Genomic DNA, 21861 nt, shown 5'->3' on the forward strand with positions numbered 1-21861 from the left:
GGTACTAAACTACAAAAAAAAAAGTCACTAATGCTGAAGATGATTTGGATGGCCAATGGTTAAGCTATGTGTCCAAATTGAGTCTGTTTTCTATTTCTTTTAAAAATTGATAGTGATAAATATGAAGAACTTCATTTCCCAGCATGCTCTAGTGAGGGAGGCCAGTTTTGTTCAGTTTGTCTTTTATTCAGTGAAACCCAAAAACATGACATCTCATCATATACAAGCGGGATGGATTCACTTTTTTTTCTTTTCATTACTGATCTTAACACGTCAATTGTCTCACTGGTTCACCGTATTTAACAAATGTTTTAAGTTATTTTATTTGACGTGACTTCATTCTTCCTCTCTTAGGACATCTTAAATAATACATGAGCTTTTCCCTTTCAAATGTAGTTTGTTGCGATGCCGTCGATAACATACAAACTATTCCGTGTATTTGCTTTTCTTTCCTGATTCTTCTCCTTAATGGCTCCGAAACTCACAAGGCGCAACAACAAGAGTGATTTTCGTGTCATTGGCCGATTGAGAGTCGTTCTCGCCGCTTGCAACTCTTCTTCCCGTTTCGTCTTTTCGTCGTCCTCGCTTCAGCTTTCCGCTTCCTTGCTGGAGGGAGATTCCATCTCCAAAATATTTCTCGTTTTCATCCCTCTTGAGAACATGCCGGAACATGCAAGTGCTCCTCCTTACTTCATCATTTAAAAAAACAAACTTATTTTTTTAAATTTTTTTTTTACAATTTAGGTATTGAAATTAAAAATGTGTAACTAAATGAATCTTAATCAATGGTATGTGCACTTGCTAATCGACTGTACTTGTGTTTCATGTTAAACTTGACCATAATTGAATTGTTTTCACTATTGTCAAATTTTGATTTACTGTAAATTGACTATAATCTATTTTTATAGTCTTAATTTTGCTTTTGGATGCCGACCATTAACGAGCGCTAATATTTGTTAATGTAGTATAATATTTTTATTTCAGGTTTTATTTGCTATATTTTTTGGTTTAACATTCGGATTTGTTACTAATTTGACTTTTTGATTTACCTTCAATCTTAAATCTTTAATTTCATTCCTATTTTTTAAGATTGACCTTAATTCAGTTTATTGCATTTTAGTTCCATTCTGATTTGGATTTTAAAAACGATTTTTACTTCATAATTGCATTATTGTATGCTTTTGTACTATTTGTATTGTATTCTATTATGATTCAAGATTTGGCGTTAAACCCCAATTGAATCTTATTTCTATTGCAATGTGATTTAGTGCACTTTTTTTTTTTTCCCGGATTTGTATTGTTTACCATAGTTTCAGTGGCTGAGAATGAGAGTGGGCCAACTTTTGTTGTTTTGAAGATTTTATTTTATTTTTTTAAGAAAAGGCAAACCTTTTCAGATGAATACTTTATCTAATTCAAGTTTTAGTTCCAATTTTGCCCTATAGGGAGCGGACCATTACTTCCCTTGGCACTTTTCCTGATTTATCTTCGTGACACTGGGCCAAACCCCTTTTCCAAGATGGCCGCCTCAAGATTTCACAAAGTCAGTAGCGCTTCAGCTTGGGTACCATTCTATCGTATTGTATTGCAATTTGAGCCCACTATTGCGCTAGACTTTTTCTGATTGTAGTTTCTATCAGGCAACCGTCCGAGGTGACACTGACCGGGGTCCGACCCATGAAACTGAAGAGGATCCGCAGCACCCACAGTTGAAGGTAAAAGTGCAAGCAAAACGATCCAGGTCCCAAAATCATTATATTTGGCAAATACGGATATCTGACGTATTGAAATCAAGTATCCAAAAGTGGTCATCATTGCCACAAGTCAGCAAAATAGAACTGCAAGATTTAATTACAGTTAGCAAACTTTAAATCCTCTCCTGAAAAATGTCAACAATAGTTCGCTCACGCTAGTTCTCAGTGGCTCGTTTCTTGTTTGTATTTCTTTCAGATTTGACTCTTAGCAGCGCCACTCACTGGATTAGATAGGTAGTGCAGTTACCTTTTTTTTTTTTTTTTTTTACTGCACTTTAATACCAGCCTAATTTTATGTCCTAATTACTCAATTTTTGGCACTTAATTCCGTTCCAAATAGTTTCCCGTGCTGATTTCTGATGAATATCAAGTTGAGCAGAGATGCTGGCCCGGTTGTCCTCGGTCGATGTTCCCTTTACGCCGTCACGCTTTGCGGCGGCATGCTGCTCTCCCGGCTCCGGTTCTTCCCGGTGGGCTGCTGCTGCGGCTCCTCGTGAGCTGGCGTGTTGCGGTGCTGCTGGCGGCGCGGCGCCTGCCGCGGCGGCAGGGCCAGCGCGCAGCACGACACCCCCACTGTGGGTTCCGGCAGGTCCTCGGCGCGGGCCCAGCTGTCCGTAGCCGGGTCGTAGGTCTGGACGGCGGCCTTGTAGCGCTTCTCCGCCTCGTTCCAGCCTCCGGTCAGGTACAGCTTGTCGGGCCCCAGCGTGGACAGGCCGGCCGTGCTCACCCCGAGTGGGAGCGGGGCGGCGCGGCTCCATGACCCGTCGCCCTCGGGGGAAAAAACCTCCACGGCCAGGACGTCCACCCGCTCCCCGCCGGGCCCCAGCTGGCTGCCGCCCACCACGTACACCTTGCCGCCCAGCGTGGCGGAGCAGTGCCAGCCGCGGGGCATCTCCATGGCGGGCTTCTCGGTCCAGGCGTCGCCCTCCACGCCGTAGCAGGCCACGGAGCGCGTGTAGGCGCAGTTGACGTAGCCGCCCGTCACCAGGATGTCGCCCGACGGAAGGGTGGCGCTGGAGTGGCAGCAGCGCGGCACCTCCATGGGGGCGCGCATCTGCCAGGCGTTGGCCGAGGGCAGGTAGCTCTCCACTGTGGCCAGCAGGCCTTCCATGTTGCGGCCGCCCGTGGCGAACAGGCGCCCCCCGCTGGCCGACAGCGAGAAGTGCGTGCGGCGTTGACGCATGTTGGCCAGGTGGAGCCACGTGTTGAAGCGAGGGTCGTATCTGCGTGCAAGGCGAAACAAAACATGTTATTTTAAATTGCAACTTACCATCCTTCTTGCAAATTTGAACCTAATTTGTTAAATATTATTTTTCTGCAATATTAGAAGAACCAAGTTGTATACTTTCTTTAAAGAATAGCAATATTCCGCGAAAAAAATATGCAAAAACATTTCAGTAATACAAGAATACACTCAAATTCCATTTTTAAAAAATTGCAATATTACAAGAATCACACAAATTTATGCGGAAAAAATATTACCGGAAAAAATAATAAATTACAAAAACTTCAGACTAGAAAATGACAATATTACAAGAATAAACTAAAAATTCATATTAAAAATATTATAAAAACATTAAATTCATGACAAAAATGAATATCACGAATATTATTATTATTATTTTTTAGAATAAAATACAATAAGACAATTTTTTAAAGGATTTTTTTTTAGTCTCATTACTGCCTTACAAGAATACAACCAATATTTTTTTAGCGTTGGCGGTCCACAATTATTTTTTTGAGAAAAAAAAATCTATTAGATGTTTTTTTATTATTTTTAGAAAATTCAAAATGTTTTGACAATGAAAACATTTTGGGCTGAAATTTGTATGCCGATAGTTAAGTATAATCATAACAAACTAAATATAAATAAATATAACATGAATATTCCTTTTTGAGGAAAAAAATGTAACATTACAAGTATTGTTTAAAAAAGATTCTACATCCTATTAAAATAAAATGCTTTTTTTTTTTTTTTTTTTAATGAAACAAAAAAAGTTGCGTAAGTATTGCGCGTGTCTTTTTTCATGGTGACCTGCTTAGAGTGCTGACGGCGTGCTTGGCCTGGTTGCGGGCGTCGTTCTGGTCTTCGCCGCCTGCTACGTAAAGGAAGCCATCCATGACCGCCACGCACTGGTTGAAGCTCTTTGCCGGCAGCTGCGTGAGGTGACGCCAGGCGGCGCCTCCATCGCGGGGCTCCCGCCACAGCACCTGGAGGACATTGAGCGGGGTTAAAGGTCAAGGCGGGATTTCAGTTTGAGGCCAAATGGGATGTTTCGCGAGAACGCACCTCGCGGCTCAGGGCGCGCTCGGTGAGGGACGGCCGCCCGCCGACGGCGATCAGGGCGTGATGGCTGGCTCGGACCTGGGTGCGGCGGGACTGCAGGGCGTTTTGCTGGCAGGGCAGCAGGTGGTAGTTCATGGCCTCCACCAGCAGGCGGTGGCACTGCGGGTCCTGCATCATGCGGGGCACCGTCTGGATCTGGCTCACCAGCTCGCCCGCCGGGATGGTCTCCAGACGCACGTGAGACAGCAGCGCCGCGGCGTGCGGCTGACGGGACGCCTCGAAGTCCAGCCACTTCATGGCCAGCTGGGAAAACGTCAAATCACGTCGCGTCATTTTGACTGAAAAATGACATCACAGTGCTGAAAGGTCTCAGCCTGCGAATGTCACATGACCAAAGTCAGTAGTGATTGGTTGTTATCTGAGCTTATTTTCTTTTGTAAAAATCGCAATAAAAAAGACTGAGTAACATTGCACATTGTCATTTTACAAAACCACACATTTCTTTGAAAAAATAGGGCTTTTCTCTGAAGATTGACTATTTTTCTAAAAATCCTTAAAAAAATTATTTTGTCTTGTATTGTGATAATTTTTTATTTAAAAAAAAAAAACGTTTATTTTCAAAAGATTGCAATTGCAATTTCCCAGTAGGGCTATTTTCAAAATTTTCTAGATGGCCCTTAAATCGCAAGACCCCCCAAGATTACAACTTTTTTTTTTCTTGAAAAATCTTAATTTATTATTATTTTTATAAAAAAAAATAATAATTAAACTTTAGTCTCATAAATCATTGACTTTAAATTTAATGCTTCTTTTTAAGTTTTTTTTAATTCTTGATTTAATTTAGACTGCTATTCTCAAGGTAAAAGTTGTTGAATTGTTAGGTTTGTGTATTGGACTTAATGAATATGTGGGGTGAAAGTCCTATAAAAATAGTATTTTTTTTTTGGATGAAAAAAGTTCCAAAAACTTTACCAAAAAGGAAGACAATAAGTATTTATTTTATTTTTGTTAATAAATAAAAATCATAATCGTATGAGAATAAAGTAAAAATTCTTCTCAAAATTAAACTTTATTTTGGGAGAATGTAGGCATATTTATTGGCAAGGAAAAAATGGACGAAATATTCTGATTTCCATGGGAAAAAAAAAAAGTCATGTTCTTATTTGTATATCATATTTTTGTATTGTACTTGGAATGCGTGGACTAGGGCACCCCCTGTTGGTGGTGTTAATATTGCAGTATGTCTCTCTTCTTCAGCTGTTTGATTTTGTTTGAAGGTGGTCGGGTGTCACACGCCAGAACAGCAGCTGCTCTCACTTCTGATTTTACGCTTGGATGAAAATAGATGTGAGGCCGCGAAGGGATGTGGGGAAATTCCTCCCCTATTAGAGCCCCGGATGGATTTAGGATTGTTTGGCGTTGGGGACGTTCTCCGCTCTAGCGAGTCACGTTCTATCGTGACAAGGTGACAATCTCATTAGTCCCTTCACAGAATTATGCTTTCCTTGGTCTGTATTTTTGTTTCTCTAAAAATGTGCGCTGAAAAAGTCCCCCCCCGCCCCCCTCTAGATAAATACTGTACTTGGTGGAGGTGTGGAAGGCGTACCTGGAAGGCGACGACCTCGGACGGCAGCGCCAGCGTGTCGTCCTGCAGGAAAGCGCAGATCTGCTCCAGCGTGAGCTGCGTGAACAGCGGCGTGTCGGCGAACTGCACAAAGTTGTCCAGCACGAAGCGGCGGGCGGCGTCGCAGACGGTGGGCAGGCCGTAGGCGGCGGCGATGTTCCACACGTACACGCACGTCTGCACGTTGAGCTCGGCCAGCAGGAAGTCGCTGCACATCTTCAGCAGCTGCGGGATCTGCAGCGTGGACGCCGCCGACACCGTGCAGCCGATGGTGTACAGGGACATGTGCACGCGGCCCAGGTAGGCGAACGTGATCACGTTGGCGAGACCTGGCGGGGCGGGGGTAGCCATATACACCATCAGCATATTAGAAAAAGTCTACACACCCCTGTTCAAATACCTGGTTTGCAGGTATGAATAATGAGGCCAAGAGCAAGTTACAGTAAATACTTTATATTTACATGTTTGATGGGGCTCAGCACACACCTGCCGCCATTTTAAGTGCCCTTGCTTAAAACCACATAAAGTTCGGATGTTCTAGTAGACTTTTCCTCACTTTTTTTTTTACTTTAACAATTATGTTACTTTATTAGTTTCATTTATTTAGTTAGTTACATTTATTAAAAAAATTATAATTTGAGATTTTTTTTTTCAGCAGAAAAAGATTCACAATAGTCTTGAATTAGATATTTTTTTCCAAGGCAAAAAAGGCTATACTACAAAATCATTATTATTTTTTTAGATGAAAATCAGTCTTTTTTTTCAATTTTTATTTTTTATGAAAATTGTAATCGTATGAGAATAAAGTAAAAATTATTCTCACAATGTAACTTAATTTTAGGAGAATATAGGTATATTTGTTAAGAACCCACCGAAATATTGTGATATGACAGTCAAATTTTTCCATCGCAGAAATTGTCACTTTTTTTTTTCTATCCCTCTCCAAAATCTTTAATCATGTGAGGATAAAATACCACTTTCTATTTCAGTACCTCAAAAAGTTCCTGCACTCTTTGTGTAGGTGTCCACTTCTGTGTTCCAAAGTTTGTGTTTAGAAAATGGAGAAAAAGAATGGCTGGGGCTCTTAGCAGCGCCACTCACTGGATTAGATAGGTAGTGCAGTTACCAAAAATGTTCGGGGACGTCAACACTTTTAGTTCCTGCAGAAGCGTATTGCATTCACTTGAAAATAGAAAAAAATAAATAATCTGTTTTGCTGACTATTTTTGGGGGGGAGCTTTGTTTTTTGTGTATTTTTTTTCTCTCCAGTTTTTCTGAATAAATTTTTTCTCTTTTACTGATTTTTTTTCTGTCATAAAAAAATATTCCAAAAACAGGAAGTGGGGGGAATTAATCAGAAAGACAGAAACAAAAAAATGGGGGAAATTGTGCTATTTTTCTGATTTTTAAAAAATATATACATTTTCCACAGTTATTTTTTTCTTCTGTTTTTTTGAGTAATTTTTCCAGTTTTTCTGAATCCCCGCCCCCACCCTCTCCTATTTTGATTTTTTTATGACCGAAAAAAATCTGAAAAAACCAAAAATTAGAGCGAGAGAAAAAGAAAAAAGTTCCCCCCCCCAAAATTGGTCAGAAAAACAGGAAGTGAATCCAATACGCTTCCGTAAGTTCCAGTACCAAAAATGACAAGTTGTCGTCGGTCATTTTGGATGCGGCGTCGGTCCTACCAAGAGGCGAGAGGGAGGGCAGCTCCAGACGCTTCATGTCCGGATCTTTAGCCAGGATCTCCCTGAAGTACTGACTGACGGACGAGATCACAAGCTTGTGGACGTCAAAGGATTTGGTCTTGCAGCTCAACTCGAGATCGGTCAGGAACCTAATGAGGAATGTTTACAAGTTGATTTAGGTGACATAAAAAAACACTTTATTGTCATCATATCCCAATTGTAATCACGCCAAATTACTTCTCCTGCCGCATCTTGCTGAGCTCCTCCAGCATGGCGTTGCCGTGCAGCGGGCGCGTGAGCTCGCTGCCCAGTCCCAGGCCGCGCTCCCCGGGTTTGAGGACGGGCGGCGGCAGGGGCAGGTTGAGGCTGTTGAGTTGGGCGATGTCCAGCGCCGCCATCTGCTCGATCTTCTTGGCGGCGCTTTCGACCACCACCACCACGCCGTCGCCGCGGCGCTCCACCTTCAGGGTGGGCGGGGCCTTCTCCGCCACCACCTGGGGGAGGGCGTCCGTGGAGGCTTTTTTCGGGCGCGGGGCCTTCTTCTTTGGAGCCATCGCACTTCCTGTTGCTCGCTAACGAGAATAAGAGCTTTCGGTCTTATCCTGAACCAATATTTCTTTCTTCCTTTTCAAACTTTTGGACACAACACACAGCACCTACAAAACATAAAAAATGTTGATTAGCATGAGTGATGTCATTTTTTTATTATTATTTTTTTATACACCCTGCACAGCTCTCCATACAGTAATTAGGGTGGAATGACACTAGCTGCGTCCCGCTCCGGCCTTGGCCCGGATATTTTCAAGCGTCTGACATTATTTCCATTCCCCTTGAACCAGTCCCCTGGCAGCTGATTGGTCGCTTAACTCCAACGTCGCAAAAAAAGACACGGCCAACAGCTGCCGTCCAGCACCGCCGGCCGGGTCAGCCCCATCCCGCCCTGCCCCATCCCGTCCAGTCTTGTCCTCTGAGCAGAGCTATTTCAAATGACACCCCCAACTCGAGGGGCAGTATGGAGGGGCGGGGGGGGGGTTAATGAGCTCATAGTGCGCTCCCCTACATTTGAGCGGATTGGATCATGTTCACATTTGCGCTGATATCGTTGGAAAGTCTTGGCACACTGCTAGTTTGTTTATGTCAGCCATTACACTTAGATGGAAGCAAAAAAAAAAAAAAAAATGGAAATATGGTCACCCTACCTACTGTATGTCATATAGCCAATCAATGTACCTGATAAAAATGTGTGTATTCTTTATGTCCCACTATTATCTTATTGTATATAGCGGATAATGCTGTGTTTTAAATGTAGCTAGCATAACAATCTGTAGCCGATAAGACGCAAATGGAACTTTTTTTTTCCTCTTTTCAACAGTAAGGCTACATTTCCTTGTCATCTGACTGTGTTTTAAATATAACTTTAATTTAACACTCTAGATACTAAAAAGGTTTATGTTATTGTTATATAGCTAAAAATATGCTTAAGTTAGCTTTGTCTGATTAGCTGAACTACAAGCTAACTTTTCTTAGATGGCGTCTGACTGTTTTAAACATAGCTAACTTTAACTTAACACTCTATTAAAATCTTACTGTTATACTGCAGATAGCATGCTAAAATTAGCTTTCTCTGTTTAGCTAACCGATGCTAACCAACATGGCTTTGATTGTCTGATTACGTTCGGCGATGACTTAATTTTATTTTTTATTTTTTTTAAGGATTTAAGTTGGATTTGTACCATATAAAACTTGAGGGCTAAAAAGGCCAAACACACAAAAGTTAGCCTGCTAAACGCTAACTAGCTTGCATGAATCACAGTTCAGTCGGTAACTTTTGTTTTTTGTTTGTTTTTGTAAACGTTGAAATGAAAACATAACATTCTTAACTTTTTCACACCTAAAAACAATAACTTAAACGTTGCTTATCTCAGCAGAGTATTTATAGATACTTGGCGTAATAGTCATTTTTTGCAAGGGATAAAGAATATACGCATATTATTTTATACTATTTGTTTGCCCGTCTATGGCATTTTGCATGCAACTAGGAAAAAACCCAACTTGGTTTGTTTTTCACAAATACGTAGGCCTACTGCTGCACGATTTAAATCTATTAAATGAAAATAAGAGTCAGTTTACCTTCCTTTCCTGCCTGCTCGGACCCTTTTCCCTTCTTGTTGCTTTGTTGATGTTCTCACTTTTTCCTCACCGTTCTGTCCCCCTGTCACTCAACCAAGGTGCTGTGTTGTGTCTGTATGTGTTGGTCCATATCGCAGGGTCCAAACTATACTTGTGACGTAGGCTTCAACCCCCTCAACACATGAAGCCCCCCCCCCGATAGCACTGCCTCCTCGAGAGCGCATCAAACCACCTCCATGTCCAAATAGAGGCACCCACGGCAGCCACCCTGCCAGAAATAACCCATAAGAGGCCCTCTCGGTAGGCCCAACACCCAGAGCCTTCAGGCTTGAGTGATTTGAGTGTTCAAAATGAAAGTTACCATGTTTGTCAGGGAAAAAAATTCAAGTATAAAGTGAAATTCATCACTGATTTCCTTTCTGCTGAATTTGGACCTTTTTTGCTTCAAATAAAGATTGTGCCTTATTGACGTATCTCTGGTGCCCCCAAGTGGCCGGACAGGTTACTGGTGAAGGTAATCAAAATAAAGTTGACATTTAACGGAAATAAAATAAAAAGCCTCTCTGTCCGAAAAATAAACTATGCGATTATCTGTTCGTTACAGTTCAGTAATATTGAAAACTGTTTGAATTTTTTTTTTGTACACGTCCCATTTGAATCCTGTATATGTTTTTATTTTTGCAACAATTATACTATTACATTATTAAATTATCTGCTAAAATCTTAAAATATTTTAATCAAGTAAATATATACAAATAAAAGAAAAAAATTGACACGCTTGCTGACGTAAACAGGTGAAGACGCAGCTGTGTGACCTACTTCCGGTTTCCATGAAAATGTTTACTATTGCGCCCCGTTTTTTGGCACAGTATATATTCCCGTATTCCACTGCCTTTAATTTAGATTTTTAATATGAACAATTTCATATTTCTGTATGAAACTTCGCGTTGAGGTAGCGGAAACTTTGCCTCCCCGCTGGAGTTGAGATGAAGTCGCTTCCGGAGACATTATTTGCCAGCAGTTAACATGGCGGAGGAGCTGCTGGAAACAGTGGACAGACTTCAGTCCCGGCTCATGGAGAGCCCGGAGCCGCGAAAGGTAACAAATGTGCGGATGTTGAGCAAGGTGTTAAGTGGATTGTTTAACGGCGGCCTTTTCCCACCCCGAGGCCGTTTGTCATTAGAATCCCGAACGTAGCGGCGGCCTTGGCAGGTCCCGCAGAGTAGCGTAGGGTCTGAAGCGATGCGTTCATTGACATCGGGATCATCGGGCCTTGTTGTGATGACATAGTGTGCTCTACGTATTCTTTAAATGCATTACGTATTAAACGTTCTTTCATTCATTCAGCTTCAGTCCATTTAAACAACTGTTTAATTGCTTTCCTAAAGGTGACATAAAATTACACATTTTGTCTTATTTTAGTATTTTAAAATGGTTTAATCTTCAAATTGTCCATATATATGCATACTGTATCCCAATCAAGGCATGTTCTAAGTGTAAATAACAAATTTCAGTTGTTCTTGTAGTTTACTACTGTCACATGCAATTTTCCATTTTTTTTCTTGTTTCATTTTGTTTATTAACATCCCGTATCTTACAATATTGGATGGACTGTGTATGACTACATAATGAGACTAATTTTGTCTGATTTGTATATCTTTTATATCTAAGCATTTTTTTCTAAATTCTCGTCCATATACAACGTCAACACTCAGGTGCTTTTGTTGACTGGCTGATAGAGTTGCCTAATTTCCGATGGCATTTGAACGCGTTGTTAGAGACGTCACGATATATGAAAGAGGTTTTAAACTTTGCTTATTTAAAATTTTAAAACCCGCTAATGACTCGAGCAGAACGACTCTTACGGTCACACACACGCGTCTTTCATTCAGGAGAAAGAACAACTCGAGTCGTTTTATTTGATTGTGGGACCAGCGTGGATCATTGTAGGCCATTTTAGCCGCTAGCCAAGCAGCTAACATACGGTGACATTAAAAAAAAAAGAAGATATTCCGGGTGTGAACGTGCACAAACTCATGACGTCGACTTCAATTTGGTCCGGTTATGTGTGATCCTGTAAAGCGGAAAACAAAAAAAAAAACAAAAAAAATGTGACATTCCCTTTGTTAGTGCAGACGTGTGTTTGTTTTGCCGAAACAGACCAGACATGTTTCCTAGCAGCAAAGTAACACAGTAACAATAACCAAAAAGGGGGAAATGAGTTCTACTTGTGTCACAATCCGGTTTTTAAATCTGTAAAGGAGGCTCGGTTGCAACCACAAAGACGTCATGTGATAATTGAGTGCGTGTGTGGTTCTTTACACATGTTGCTGTTTTTTTATTAAAATGATTATAGTCAAAAGCAGCTTGAGGTGTTCATCTGCAAACCAGCAAGTTGATGTTCTTCTGTGTCTTTTGTATTAGCTTCTCAAGACACTCAAAAGACTCAGCGAGCTGCCGATGACTGTCGACATCCTGGTGGTGAGCTTGGTCCTCCTGGCGTGTTCGTCTCATGTGTTCATCTCACGTTGGGATTTTTAGCAACATTTTGTGTTTGCTAGGAAACTGGAGTGGGAAAGACTGTGAACTCCTTCCGGAAACACGAAGCAGCTGCAGAGGTGGCAAGAAACCTGGTAGCCAAGTGGAAGAAACTCGTCCCGCAGTCGGTTGACAGGTACGTAAGAATGGAAGAACTCCCCGCAAAAAAAAATTCCTTTTTATTTGATGTTTTTGTATTCATCAACAGTCGAAGCAGCAACAGTCACGTGAAAGAGGCACCGCGGTCACATTCTCAACGCCAGCGTGAACCCTCCCCCGAGGAAGAGGAGCATACCTATGCCGAAGAAGAAGAAGAAGACGAGGAGGAAGAAATGCGAGGCTATCGTACCAACTACTCCCCCTCGCCGCCCCAGCGCCAGCAATACAGCCCCCCGCAGCCTGGGAGCGACCAGTCCGACAAGTACGACAGCCCCGAGCCTGAACCCGAGCCCAGCCCTCCCCCTCCCCGTCTGCCACAGCTTCCCCGCAAACACAGCAAGCCCAGCAAAACTGACAAGAACCCCCATCACCACCATCACGGCGACCACTCGGACCGCGGCAAGGACGACGGCGAGACGCGGTCGCGCCACGTGCCCACCAGCCGCGGCGACGGGAAGAAGCGCAACGCCGACAGGGAACGAAGCTCGCCCGCAAAGTCCGCCAAGCACAGCAGGAAGTCGGAAGGGAGCAGGAAGGGAGCGGATGAAGGTGACATTTTAATCCCAATTTTTGTCCAAGAAAAAAAATGTTCAAGTGAACAGATATTCAACCAAAAATTGGGTTAAATTTTTTTAGCTCATACAGAAAATTTAGGGAACTATTTTCCACATTCCAATAATTTCCACTTTCCCATCATTCCGCGCTTTTCACAATGAAATTCCCAAATTTAAGAGATATTTTTCATATCATCCTTCCACATTTCCTGACAGATTCAAACCATTCCAACAATTTTCAGTGTTTCCACAATTCAATTATTTCCACAGCATTTCACTTTTTGAATTTAGTGCTTCCTACAGAAATGGCAATTTGTAGTTATTCAATGCAAAATGTATTGGCTCGCATGTAATTATTATTATTTTTTTTTTACAAATGTTTCACTGCCTGCCCAGTTTAAATGGATCTTTGACGTCTATAGCATCAGTGGCAGTGAATGACTTCATTTAGTAGATTGCCTAAATAAATAATATATATATATAAATATATATTTGGATTCCGTTGCTCCAGGGCGACCGCCAGCGCAGAAGGACCCTGCCAGCGAGGACGAGGACGACTTTGAGACGCCCACCATGTCCTTCGAGTCCTTCCTCACCTACGACGCGCCGACGTCTTCCCTTAAGAAGAAGAAAAAGCCCACGCCGGCGACCTCGTCCTCGCACGCTCGCCCTTCCCGCTCCTCCTCCTCCTCCGTGGTTGCGAGCACGACAAAGCCGACGTCTTCCCGTCGCGACGCTCACCCCCCCGGCGCCCCCGCCGCCGCCGCCTCCTCGTCCTCGTCCTCCAAAGGGAGCAAAGCAAACGGCGTCCAGAGCACAAAGAGGTCTCGTTCAAGCTCATCTTCGACCGTGACGGAAAAACGCAAAAGGGTAAGTAAGAAAGAAGAACAATTTTAATTAATGATAACGAATAAAATAACTCAAATTGGAAAAATCAGTTTTGTTAATGAAATAAAATAAACGCTTGTATCAAATATTGATACTGCCTAGCTCTAGTGACATTGTCCACGTTTTGTCCGTGCGTCTCCGCGCAGGTGGTGGAGGCCGTCCCGTCACTTCCCGAAATCCCCCTGCCGGCCATCCAGCCCGATTACAGACCTCTTCCCTCCATCGACATCACGCCGCTGTCCCCGCAGAGGCGGAAAGGTAACGCGTACCTTTAAATGTGGCTAAAGCATGTGGCAGGGGTCAATGTTTTTATTCTGGTATTGCTTCATGTCCTTCCAGAAGAAGTCGTTTTATTACGTAATGCTTAGTGGCCTCAAAAAAAAACAAAAAAAACTAAAGGTACAACTAAAATGACCTGCTTCAAAAACTATATAAAACTAAATGAATTTAAAAACAAAAGTCCAAACTATAAAAATTTCCGCCGCAGGTCCCGTGTTCAACGACGAAGAGGACGCCGGCTTCACGGGCAAGCGCTTCAACTCCAAGATGGTGGTCTACTCGGGATCCAAGACGGCCTACCTGCCGCGGATGATGACGCTGTACGAGCAGTGCATCCGCGTGCTGCAAAACAACATTGACTGTGAGTCTTGTGCTGTTTTGTCGATTATGGCTCACGGTCCGAATCCCAACCCACGGTATGGTATTTTTTTTTTGGGGGCACGCTTTCAGCCATCGATGAGGTGGGAGGTGTCCCCTTTGAGATCCTGGGGCCGGTGTTGGAGCGCTGCACTCCGGAGCAGCTGTTCCGCATCGAGCAGAGCAATCAGGTCAGACACACGCACACACACACATAAAGTGTAATTGCACATCCACTACAATAGGTGGCAGTGTCGCCCCCACATTGTCAGAGTGCACAAGGAGTATTGTTCGCCCCTGCAGAGGTGTACTTTTAACAATTTTATACACAAATGATAATATTTATAGTCGTGGCGGGAAGTTGGCGGTCGGGACGAAGTAAAAAAAAAAAAAAATAGAGTAGCACCATTTTATTTATCCCATTAAATAATTGGTTAATATATTTATCATAAATAATCAAATATTTTTACATATTTGTTAGTAAAATTAAATAATTGTAATTCTTATAAATAACACATTAAACACATTGTTTTTAAATTATTTTGAGAAAAAAAATTCTACATACACTTAATAACTTTCTCTGAATGTTCCATCTCATCTTTACTTTTTAAATCAAAAGTGGCCTTGAACACAATTCAAATGTATTTATCAATGTTAAATTCATTCAATTAATGACAAGAGTTAATATAGTAGTTGTAAATAATACAAAAAAACAAAATGAGTAAAATAAAAAAAATTATGTGTACATTTAAAATAATTATTAGTCAAATTAAGCCTTTGCATATACAGTGAAAGGAATAAAAATGCAATGAATCCAATCCAGCCAAAGAATTAAAAAAAAAAAATCTGTCTTTATTTAAAAATGAATACAGTACAATCCAAAAATGCGTTGCATTTTGGGATGTGGCGGCCATTTTGGGTTTTGCGGTATCCATGGGGGAACATAAACAACAGCCGTGAGGATTTACAGGGAAACGCTACACCCGGACGCCCCGCTAACAATATCCCCAGTGAGCTCTCGAACCGCGGCCGAAGGTGGAAACCGGGCCGACTTTCTTCTCCGTTGTTGCCGTGTTAGCACTCGCTGGCTGGGACTCCTGACCCTGCTTTTTTTCGCCACCCGTCGCTTCATCGAGGCCTAAATAAGCCTTTATTTGACTTCGTAAAGCCAATGATATTTAGGCGGGCAGGAGAAAAACTGCAAATAGTTAACATTCAGGGCGTTGCGTGTTTGGTTAGTGGTTCACGGAGGACTCGAATGAGCTGTGGATGCGCCACTGTCAACGCGACTTCAAGCGGGAGACGCCGCAGGAGTACGAGTCCTGGCGGGAGATGTACCTGCGGCTGCACGACGAGCGGGAGGCGCGCCTGCGCAGGCTCACGCAAAACATCAGCATGGCGCACGCCAACAAGCCCAAAGGTGAGGCCCGGGGGTGTTTTCTCAATTTTTTTTATTTAAATTTTATTTTGTAGAGAATTCAGCCCTCTGTAAGAGAATTATGTTCCATGTTTTCAATTCACTTATTATAATACAAGGCCGTTGTTTGGCAGAGCGGCAAGTCAAGATGGCGTTTGTCAACTCTGTGGCCAAGCCGCCTCGAGATGTCCGCCGCCGGCAAGAAAAGTTTGGGACCATCAACGGTTCTTCAGCGGCCTCCACAGCCGCCGCCACGCCCATCAAGTCAGTCACACATCCCGGAAATGTCAGAGATTTTTCTTTTGGGATTATTTTTTTATGTACAAAAAAAAAATAAATCTTGTTGGTTGGTTGGTCCAATTTGCATACTTATATGTAATGATTTTGACAAATAATCCCAATTTTTTTTTAATTACTTTATTTTGGCGAGCTTCATTTGAGGCCTTCTCTGCCTCTTTTTCCTCACTCTTAATCACACCGCACCTCTTCCAGTAGAGCTCATTACTGCTGTTGTGGCACAAAGTGGTACTGCACGAAAGGCACGCAACTCTGAATTTCGACTTGCTTGCGTATTGTAAAATCACCATCCCCTGAAAAATCCCACCTCCTTCCAGAATAAGACCGGTCACCGTCGACTACTCCGGCGAGTCCAGTCAGTCGTCGTCCTCCTCGTCCCTCCTCAACCCTTCACCCGGATCGTCACGATCGTCGGCATCGAGCGCGGGAGCATTAGGAGCGGCATTCGCTTCCCGGGAAAAGCCGCAAGGCAAAAGTAAGTCGAGTTTTGTTCAAATGTTGCTCGTCGAGTCACTTCAACATCTCATTGTCTTTTTTTTTTGTCTTTTTTTTTCCTTTCCAGAAATCGCCCCCATGATGGCCAAAACTATCAAAGCTTTCAAGAACAGATTCTCCCGCCGATAAATGTTTTTAAATTGAAACTTTTAATCCAAGGCAGTGTCCTTTAAAACATATTTTTTTGACTAAAAATGAACTCTGTGGAATCTGGAGAGAGAAAAAGGACAGAATTTGTATTTAATTTGGCCCCTTTTTGTTAAATAGCTATTTAAATGGCGGCAGTGTGGAAACGGGAAACAAACAAAAAAAAGGTACTTTTAGGAAGCAAATGCACAAACTTGCACAGACATGACACGCAGGGCAAAAACAAAAAAAAACAGTTGCCACAATGTATGCACAAAATAGTCATTTGTGGCTACAGAAGGCAAAATACTAACGTGGCCACCAATTAAGGTATAACCTTCACTTACTGACTTTTTAATATTATGATTTTGTTGTTGATGGGACTGACTGGTCAAACCCGGAAGAGGACTTTATGTCCCTGCAGACCGATTCTCCGCAAACGTCATCATTTATTGTGCATTTATTGAACTGGAAATAGTCGAGAGACGCTCATGAACACACAGTGTAAGGAAACGGATAGTGACTACTCTGAAAACGAGGGCGGGGGGGGGGGGGGGGGGGGGGGGTAACGATACTAATGTACTCTTGTTATTCTTTTACTTATTTATGTCAACCTGTATCCAAATACCTGAATGGGACTTCAGTGCAACTTATTTCCAGTTTTGTACGTGTCTACAAGAGCAGGCATGCGTCATGAGCATCTGAAGCTACTTTTTTTTTTTTTATCGATTCTAAACCAGGGGAGTCAAACTCATTTTTGCCACTTTTGTAGTCCTCAGAGGGATGTGCTGATGGTGATACCATATAAATATTACGACATATACACAACAAATTGATGGATTACTAGTTTTTAAATCAGAAGTCAAGGGAAATAGTTTATTTAATTATTTTTTAAGTCACTGTAAAATGGGTATTAAAAAAAAAAGAAGAAGAAGCAAAATGTCAGTATTATTTATTACACAATTTGAAATGTTGGCACAGATTTTAGTAAGGAAAATGGAATTTTGTCACACATGATTTGCATAAAATAGTGCGGCAGGCTGGATTTGGCCTTGAGTTTGACACCTGTCCTATGAACGGTCGTCTTGACAGACGATAACCGTTTGGTCGAGAAGAATTGGGGAAGTGAAACGCTACCCTATTTTATTTTGAAAATCTTCCATGTGCTGTATTTCTGAGCGGACAATTGAGGTCTGCAGGGACGTAGGGCCCGAGAAAGGGGGGCTGCAGCCAGACTCTCTCACAACAAATGAGTACCCCCCCCCCCCCCCCCTCCCTTGTCATGTCTGGCTTTCTGTACACTCCAACACTGTTTTAACGAAACGGTAAGGAACGGCTGATTTTTTTTTTTTTTTTATAACTTATGTCCAAATGAATCCGCTTTAGATGAAAACATGAGGACTGCCTTTTTAAATCGAGTGCATGTCGCAAACCATTCACTGACTGCTCTGAAGTAACACAATTCAGCGTGTTTGACTTTTTTTTGCGAGGACTCAAAAGGATCAATTAGCTGCTCTTTTTCAAGTCTTCTTTCCTGCTGTCCACCATGCGTGCGTCCTGTTTGTAAATATGCATTTTATCTGCTTCACTGTGACAAACCAGAAGATGAGGAAAATATCCAACCATGAGCTTGTTTTAAGAGATGTATTTATGACACTATTAATGACGTAGACCAGATGCCCCAGGAAGTAGATTGGAATCGTGTAATTTTATTAGATTTTAATAAATGTTCTATGGTCATATTTTTTTATTATTATTATTAAATTTGACTTTTTTCCCCCCTCTGAACTGTGTCTCCCTGTTGTCATGTTTTTTTTGTGTTAGTGTTTGACATAAAATATCTCCATTATATATTGCTGGTGTTTTTCCGGAAACCTCGTCAGTCAAATCTATACTATTGGTCAGTCCACGAGTGTGTGTCCCAAATTGCTGACTATTCTTAAGTGTTGAAAATGGCTTTCTTTCGGTGACGACGCAATGTTCATGGTTGAACAAAAATGACGTTTTTGTGGCCTCCTAAAAAGTGATCATTTTGGAGGTACAAGTTCTACCAGATGCCAGTAATATACATTTACTATTAGCTAGATATTCATTCGCCATGTTACTGGAAGTGGAAGTCAATAATAGCAACAGCAGAGACATTTATAATGTACAATTTATAATAAATAGTCTCTTATTTTGGCTAGTTCCTCGCAACTTATCACCAGAAACTTTATATTTTTTTTAGTGCAGTAATCTCGTCACTTAGACCAACAATATCATTTTTATATTATGGGTTGTTGAATGGTGCTGTATTAATATTTTATTACATTTAAAACGTTTTTTTTTAATATTTATATTTGTAGATAACATTAATTAAATAATAAAAATAAATTACAATTAGTTCATGTTAATAAATGTTTAAAAACGCTAAAATTAAGAGTAAATGAAAGAGGAATTACTAACTTACAAATGAATGAATACAAATCAAAGTTTTGCGCATCCCTGTTTTAAAGAAAGACTTTTCTTTGGGCAAACTGCGAGCTTTATTTTGAAACTATTAGCCCGGAAGTAAATATCAACCTCGCGTTGTTTTGAAGTCGGCGTGTTTGGCACGAGAGTGAAACTCGCTTCTCCCTTCCTCACTCTCTGGATCTTTAGCGGACGCTTGGGACGAAAAGGCTCCGCGTCTGTTGCCTCCATGTCCGGCCACCACCACCACGACGGCTGCGGCTGCGAGGGCGCCCATGAACCCGCCGAGAGGGGCGTCGAGTACGGACTGTATCGGCGGATCGACGCCGACAAGCTGCAGTGTCTGAACGAGAGCAGGGACGGCGACGGCAAGCTGGTCTTCAAGCCGTGGGATCAGCGGAACGACCGCGACAAAGTAATCAACAAACGCCTCCGAAATGTGCTAACCTCAAAGTTCGATATTCGGGAACTGGTTATGTATTGTTAAGTAAGTCAAACACAGAGTCAGCAGCAAAGGAAACACGCCTTGGTAGGCTATTTTTAAGTATGCGTTTACAATTAGCAAGGTAAAAATATTTTATTTACAGTGGTGCAAATCATCTTTACCTATTGAAAAAAAATGGAAATGCCATTAATCCGTTACAGCCATTCAAAAACAGTCAGTTTTTTTTTAATGTAAATTTTAGATTAATCAATATTTTGGTAATTGATTCATTGTTTAGAGACCTTGTTTAATTCAAAATTGCCCAAATCCTTAGAATTTCAGCCTATGTCACTACAGTAAATATTCTACCATTTCTTGTAGTCCCCAATAAGGGCAGACTGGTAATCTGAGTGATGACTCGAATAAAACATTTGCTTTTATTTAGAAAAACAATGATCACCATTTTTGCCGTTTTTCTGACATGTTCCGGACAAAAAACAGCAAATTAATCATAATTCATGTTTGTGTGTTTTCTGCACTGGCAATTTAAAATAAAGGCCTGTCTTGGAATAAAGGGATATAAATCAAAACATGTGTTTTTTTTTAATACTATCAATCTATTAATCGACAAAATAATTGACAGGTCAAACGATTACTGAAAAAAATATTAGTAGTGTACTGCCTTGCCCACCAGAGGGCAGTATAAATACAGACAAATAAGAAACTTGGTAAAATGCAGTAACTACTACAAAATGGATGCATCTTAGAATTTTGTATGATATTCCATGATGTATTAATTAACCCGCATGATATTTTTCCCATCCAGTTTGTCGAGAGTGACGTCGACGAAGAGCTCTTGTTCAACATCCCGTAAGTTCCCCACAAGTTCCATTCCGGAGAGACGCACTCCAATTTCAAGCGTCACAGTTTATCCGTCACGGGACGCTTCCGATACTGCTTTCGCCGCGTCCCGTCCCGTTTTGTTTTTCATTTCTTTCTGTTCTCAGGTTTACTGGAAGCGTCAAGCTGAAAGGCCTCATCATCTCCGGAGAGGACGACGACTCGCATCCGGCAGAGATACGATTGTGAGTGTCACACAAATTGGACACAGGGCATATATATACTTACAGGCTTTGCGTTTTAATGGGCAGATTTCTGAAAATCTTCATTATGGAGAGACTTTGCATAACAGAGACTTTCCTTCCAGGTACAAGAACATCCCTCAGATGTCCTTTGACGACACCGGCAGAGAACCCGAGCAAGCTTTCCGACTCAACAGAGACCCCAACGCTCAGCTGGAATACCCGACCAAGTGAGTTTTGTTCACGAAACAGCGCGGCTCTAGTTACAGCCACAAGCTCCGCCTGCTGCTGAGCGTCACGTTTTGTCTCCTTTTGACTTCCAGGATCGCCCGATTTTCCAACGTCCAGCACCTCTCCATCCACATCTCCAAGAACTTTGGCGCCGAGAGCACCCGGATCTACTACATCGGCCTCAGGGGAGAATACGCGGAGGTCAGTCTCGCGGTGATGGCGGAATTGATCAAAACGGAGGCGAAAACAGAAGTTGTTTATCAAATGCTTTAGATTCATCAATTGGTGAATGATTTGAAAACATCCAAACTACCTCAAGAAAGGCCCCGCTAGCTCAATGCTAACGCTAATTAGCTTTGATGTTGCAATGTTCTAATCAGCTGATTTTTTTTATGCTTGAATGAATCTTTGTCTTATTTTGTATTTAAGACGACTAATAGTAAAATTATATTCATATAAGTTACTATTTTTTTCTACATCCAACGCTGCTGACTATTGTTTCTTTTCTCTAAAGGCTCACAGACACGAAGTTACAATCTGCAACTACGAGGCGTCGGCAAACCCCGCCGATCACAAAGTGGAAAGCATTATCCCGCAAACTAACTTTATTTCCTGAAGCGTCACATCCCAAAATGAAGAGGTGGAGGAGCAGGCTGTCATTGAGGCCGGTCAAGCCAGAAACAATGACGCATTTGTGGCCACGTATTGTTGGCAAGCTAGTCGAGCGTGACGCAAATGCCGTGCACTGAAATCCGACGACCTTTTGAAAATGCGCTTGAGCGTCACGGGTGTTTCTTTGGAAATGGTGATAATATTCATAAGAGTTTGTAATATGCTTAAATAAAATTCCGAAAGCTGACAATCAAGTGAGCAATTCTTTAATGACACGGACTGCCTGCACTCTCAATAAGGCTGCTAACAGAGGAGCTAGTTTACAAACTAGCTATAGCTAACTTAGCCTTTTGGTTATATTTCATGACTTTAATGAGACCGTCTTGCAAATAGTTTTTATTTTATTTTATTAAGAAAAAAAGTACCTTACGAGGCCTCCAAGGACACTGTACAACAATAAAAACAGAA

General features: G+C 41.9%; 3 protein-coding genes across 3 annotated transcripts; 2 read left to right on the forward strand and 1 right to left on the reverse strand.

Moving 5' to 3' along the window:
- Positions 1–165: 165 nt before the first annotated feature.
- Positions 166–9699, reverse strand: klhl43 (kelch-like family member 43). The gene is made up of 7 exons (XM_077548206.1): positions 9484–9699; positions 7591–8009; positions 7354–7502; positions 5648–5994; positions 4045–4344; positions 3790–3965; positions 166–2977 (listed from the first exon to the last, which is right to left on the reverse strand). Exons 2-7 carry the CDS (start codon positions 7905–7907, stop codon positions 2170–2172), a joined length of 2097 nt encoding a protein of 698 aa, XP_077404332.1. The 5' UTR covers positions 7908–8009; positions 9484–9699; the 3' UTR covers positions 166–2169.
- eloa (elongin A) lies at positions 7946–16900 on the forward strand. Its single transcript, XM_077548207.1, has 12 exons — positions 7946–10581; positions 11908–11964; positions 12045–12157; positions 12230–12729; positions 13246–13604; positions 13769–13880; positions 14110–14262; positions 14352–14449; positions 15498–15678; positions 15810–15939; positions 16290–16447; positions 16535–16900. Exons 1-12 carry the CDS (start codon positions 10510–10512, stop codon positions 16594–16596), a joined length of 1995 nt encoding a protein of 664 aa, XP_077404333.1. The 5' UTR covers positions 7946–10509; the 3' UTR covers positions 16597–16900.
- A 2228-nt stretch (positions 16901–19128) lies between these two features.
- pithd1 (PITH (C-terminal proteasome-interacting domain of thioredoxin-like) domain containing 1) lies at positions 19129–21643 on the forward strand. Its single transcript, XM_077548875.1, has 6 exons — positions 19129–19459; positions 20295–20338; positions 20476–20553; positions 20676–20780; positions 20874–20982; positions 21296–21643. The coding sequence occupies exons 1-6, from the start codon at positions 19274–19276 to the stop codon at positions 21395–21397; spliced, it is 624 nt and encodes a 207-aa protein (XP_077405001.1). The 5' UTR covers positions 19129–19273; the 3' UTR covers positions 21398–21643.
- Positions 21644–21861: the final 218 nt, after the last annotated feature.

The sequence above is a fragment of the Vanacampus margaritifer genome, chromosome 17 (genome assembly GCF_051991255.1).
Source record: "Vanacampus margaritifer isolate UIUO_Vmar chromosome 17, RoL_Vmar_1.0, whole genome shotgun sequence".
NCBI classification, from domain to species: domain Eukaryota; kingdom Metazoa; phylum Chordata; class Actinopteri; order Syngnathiformes; family Syngnathidae; genus Vanacampus; species Vanacampus margaritifer.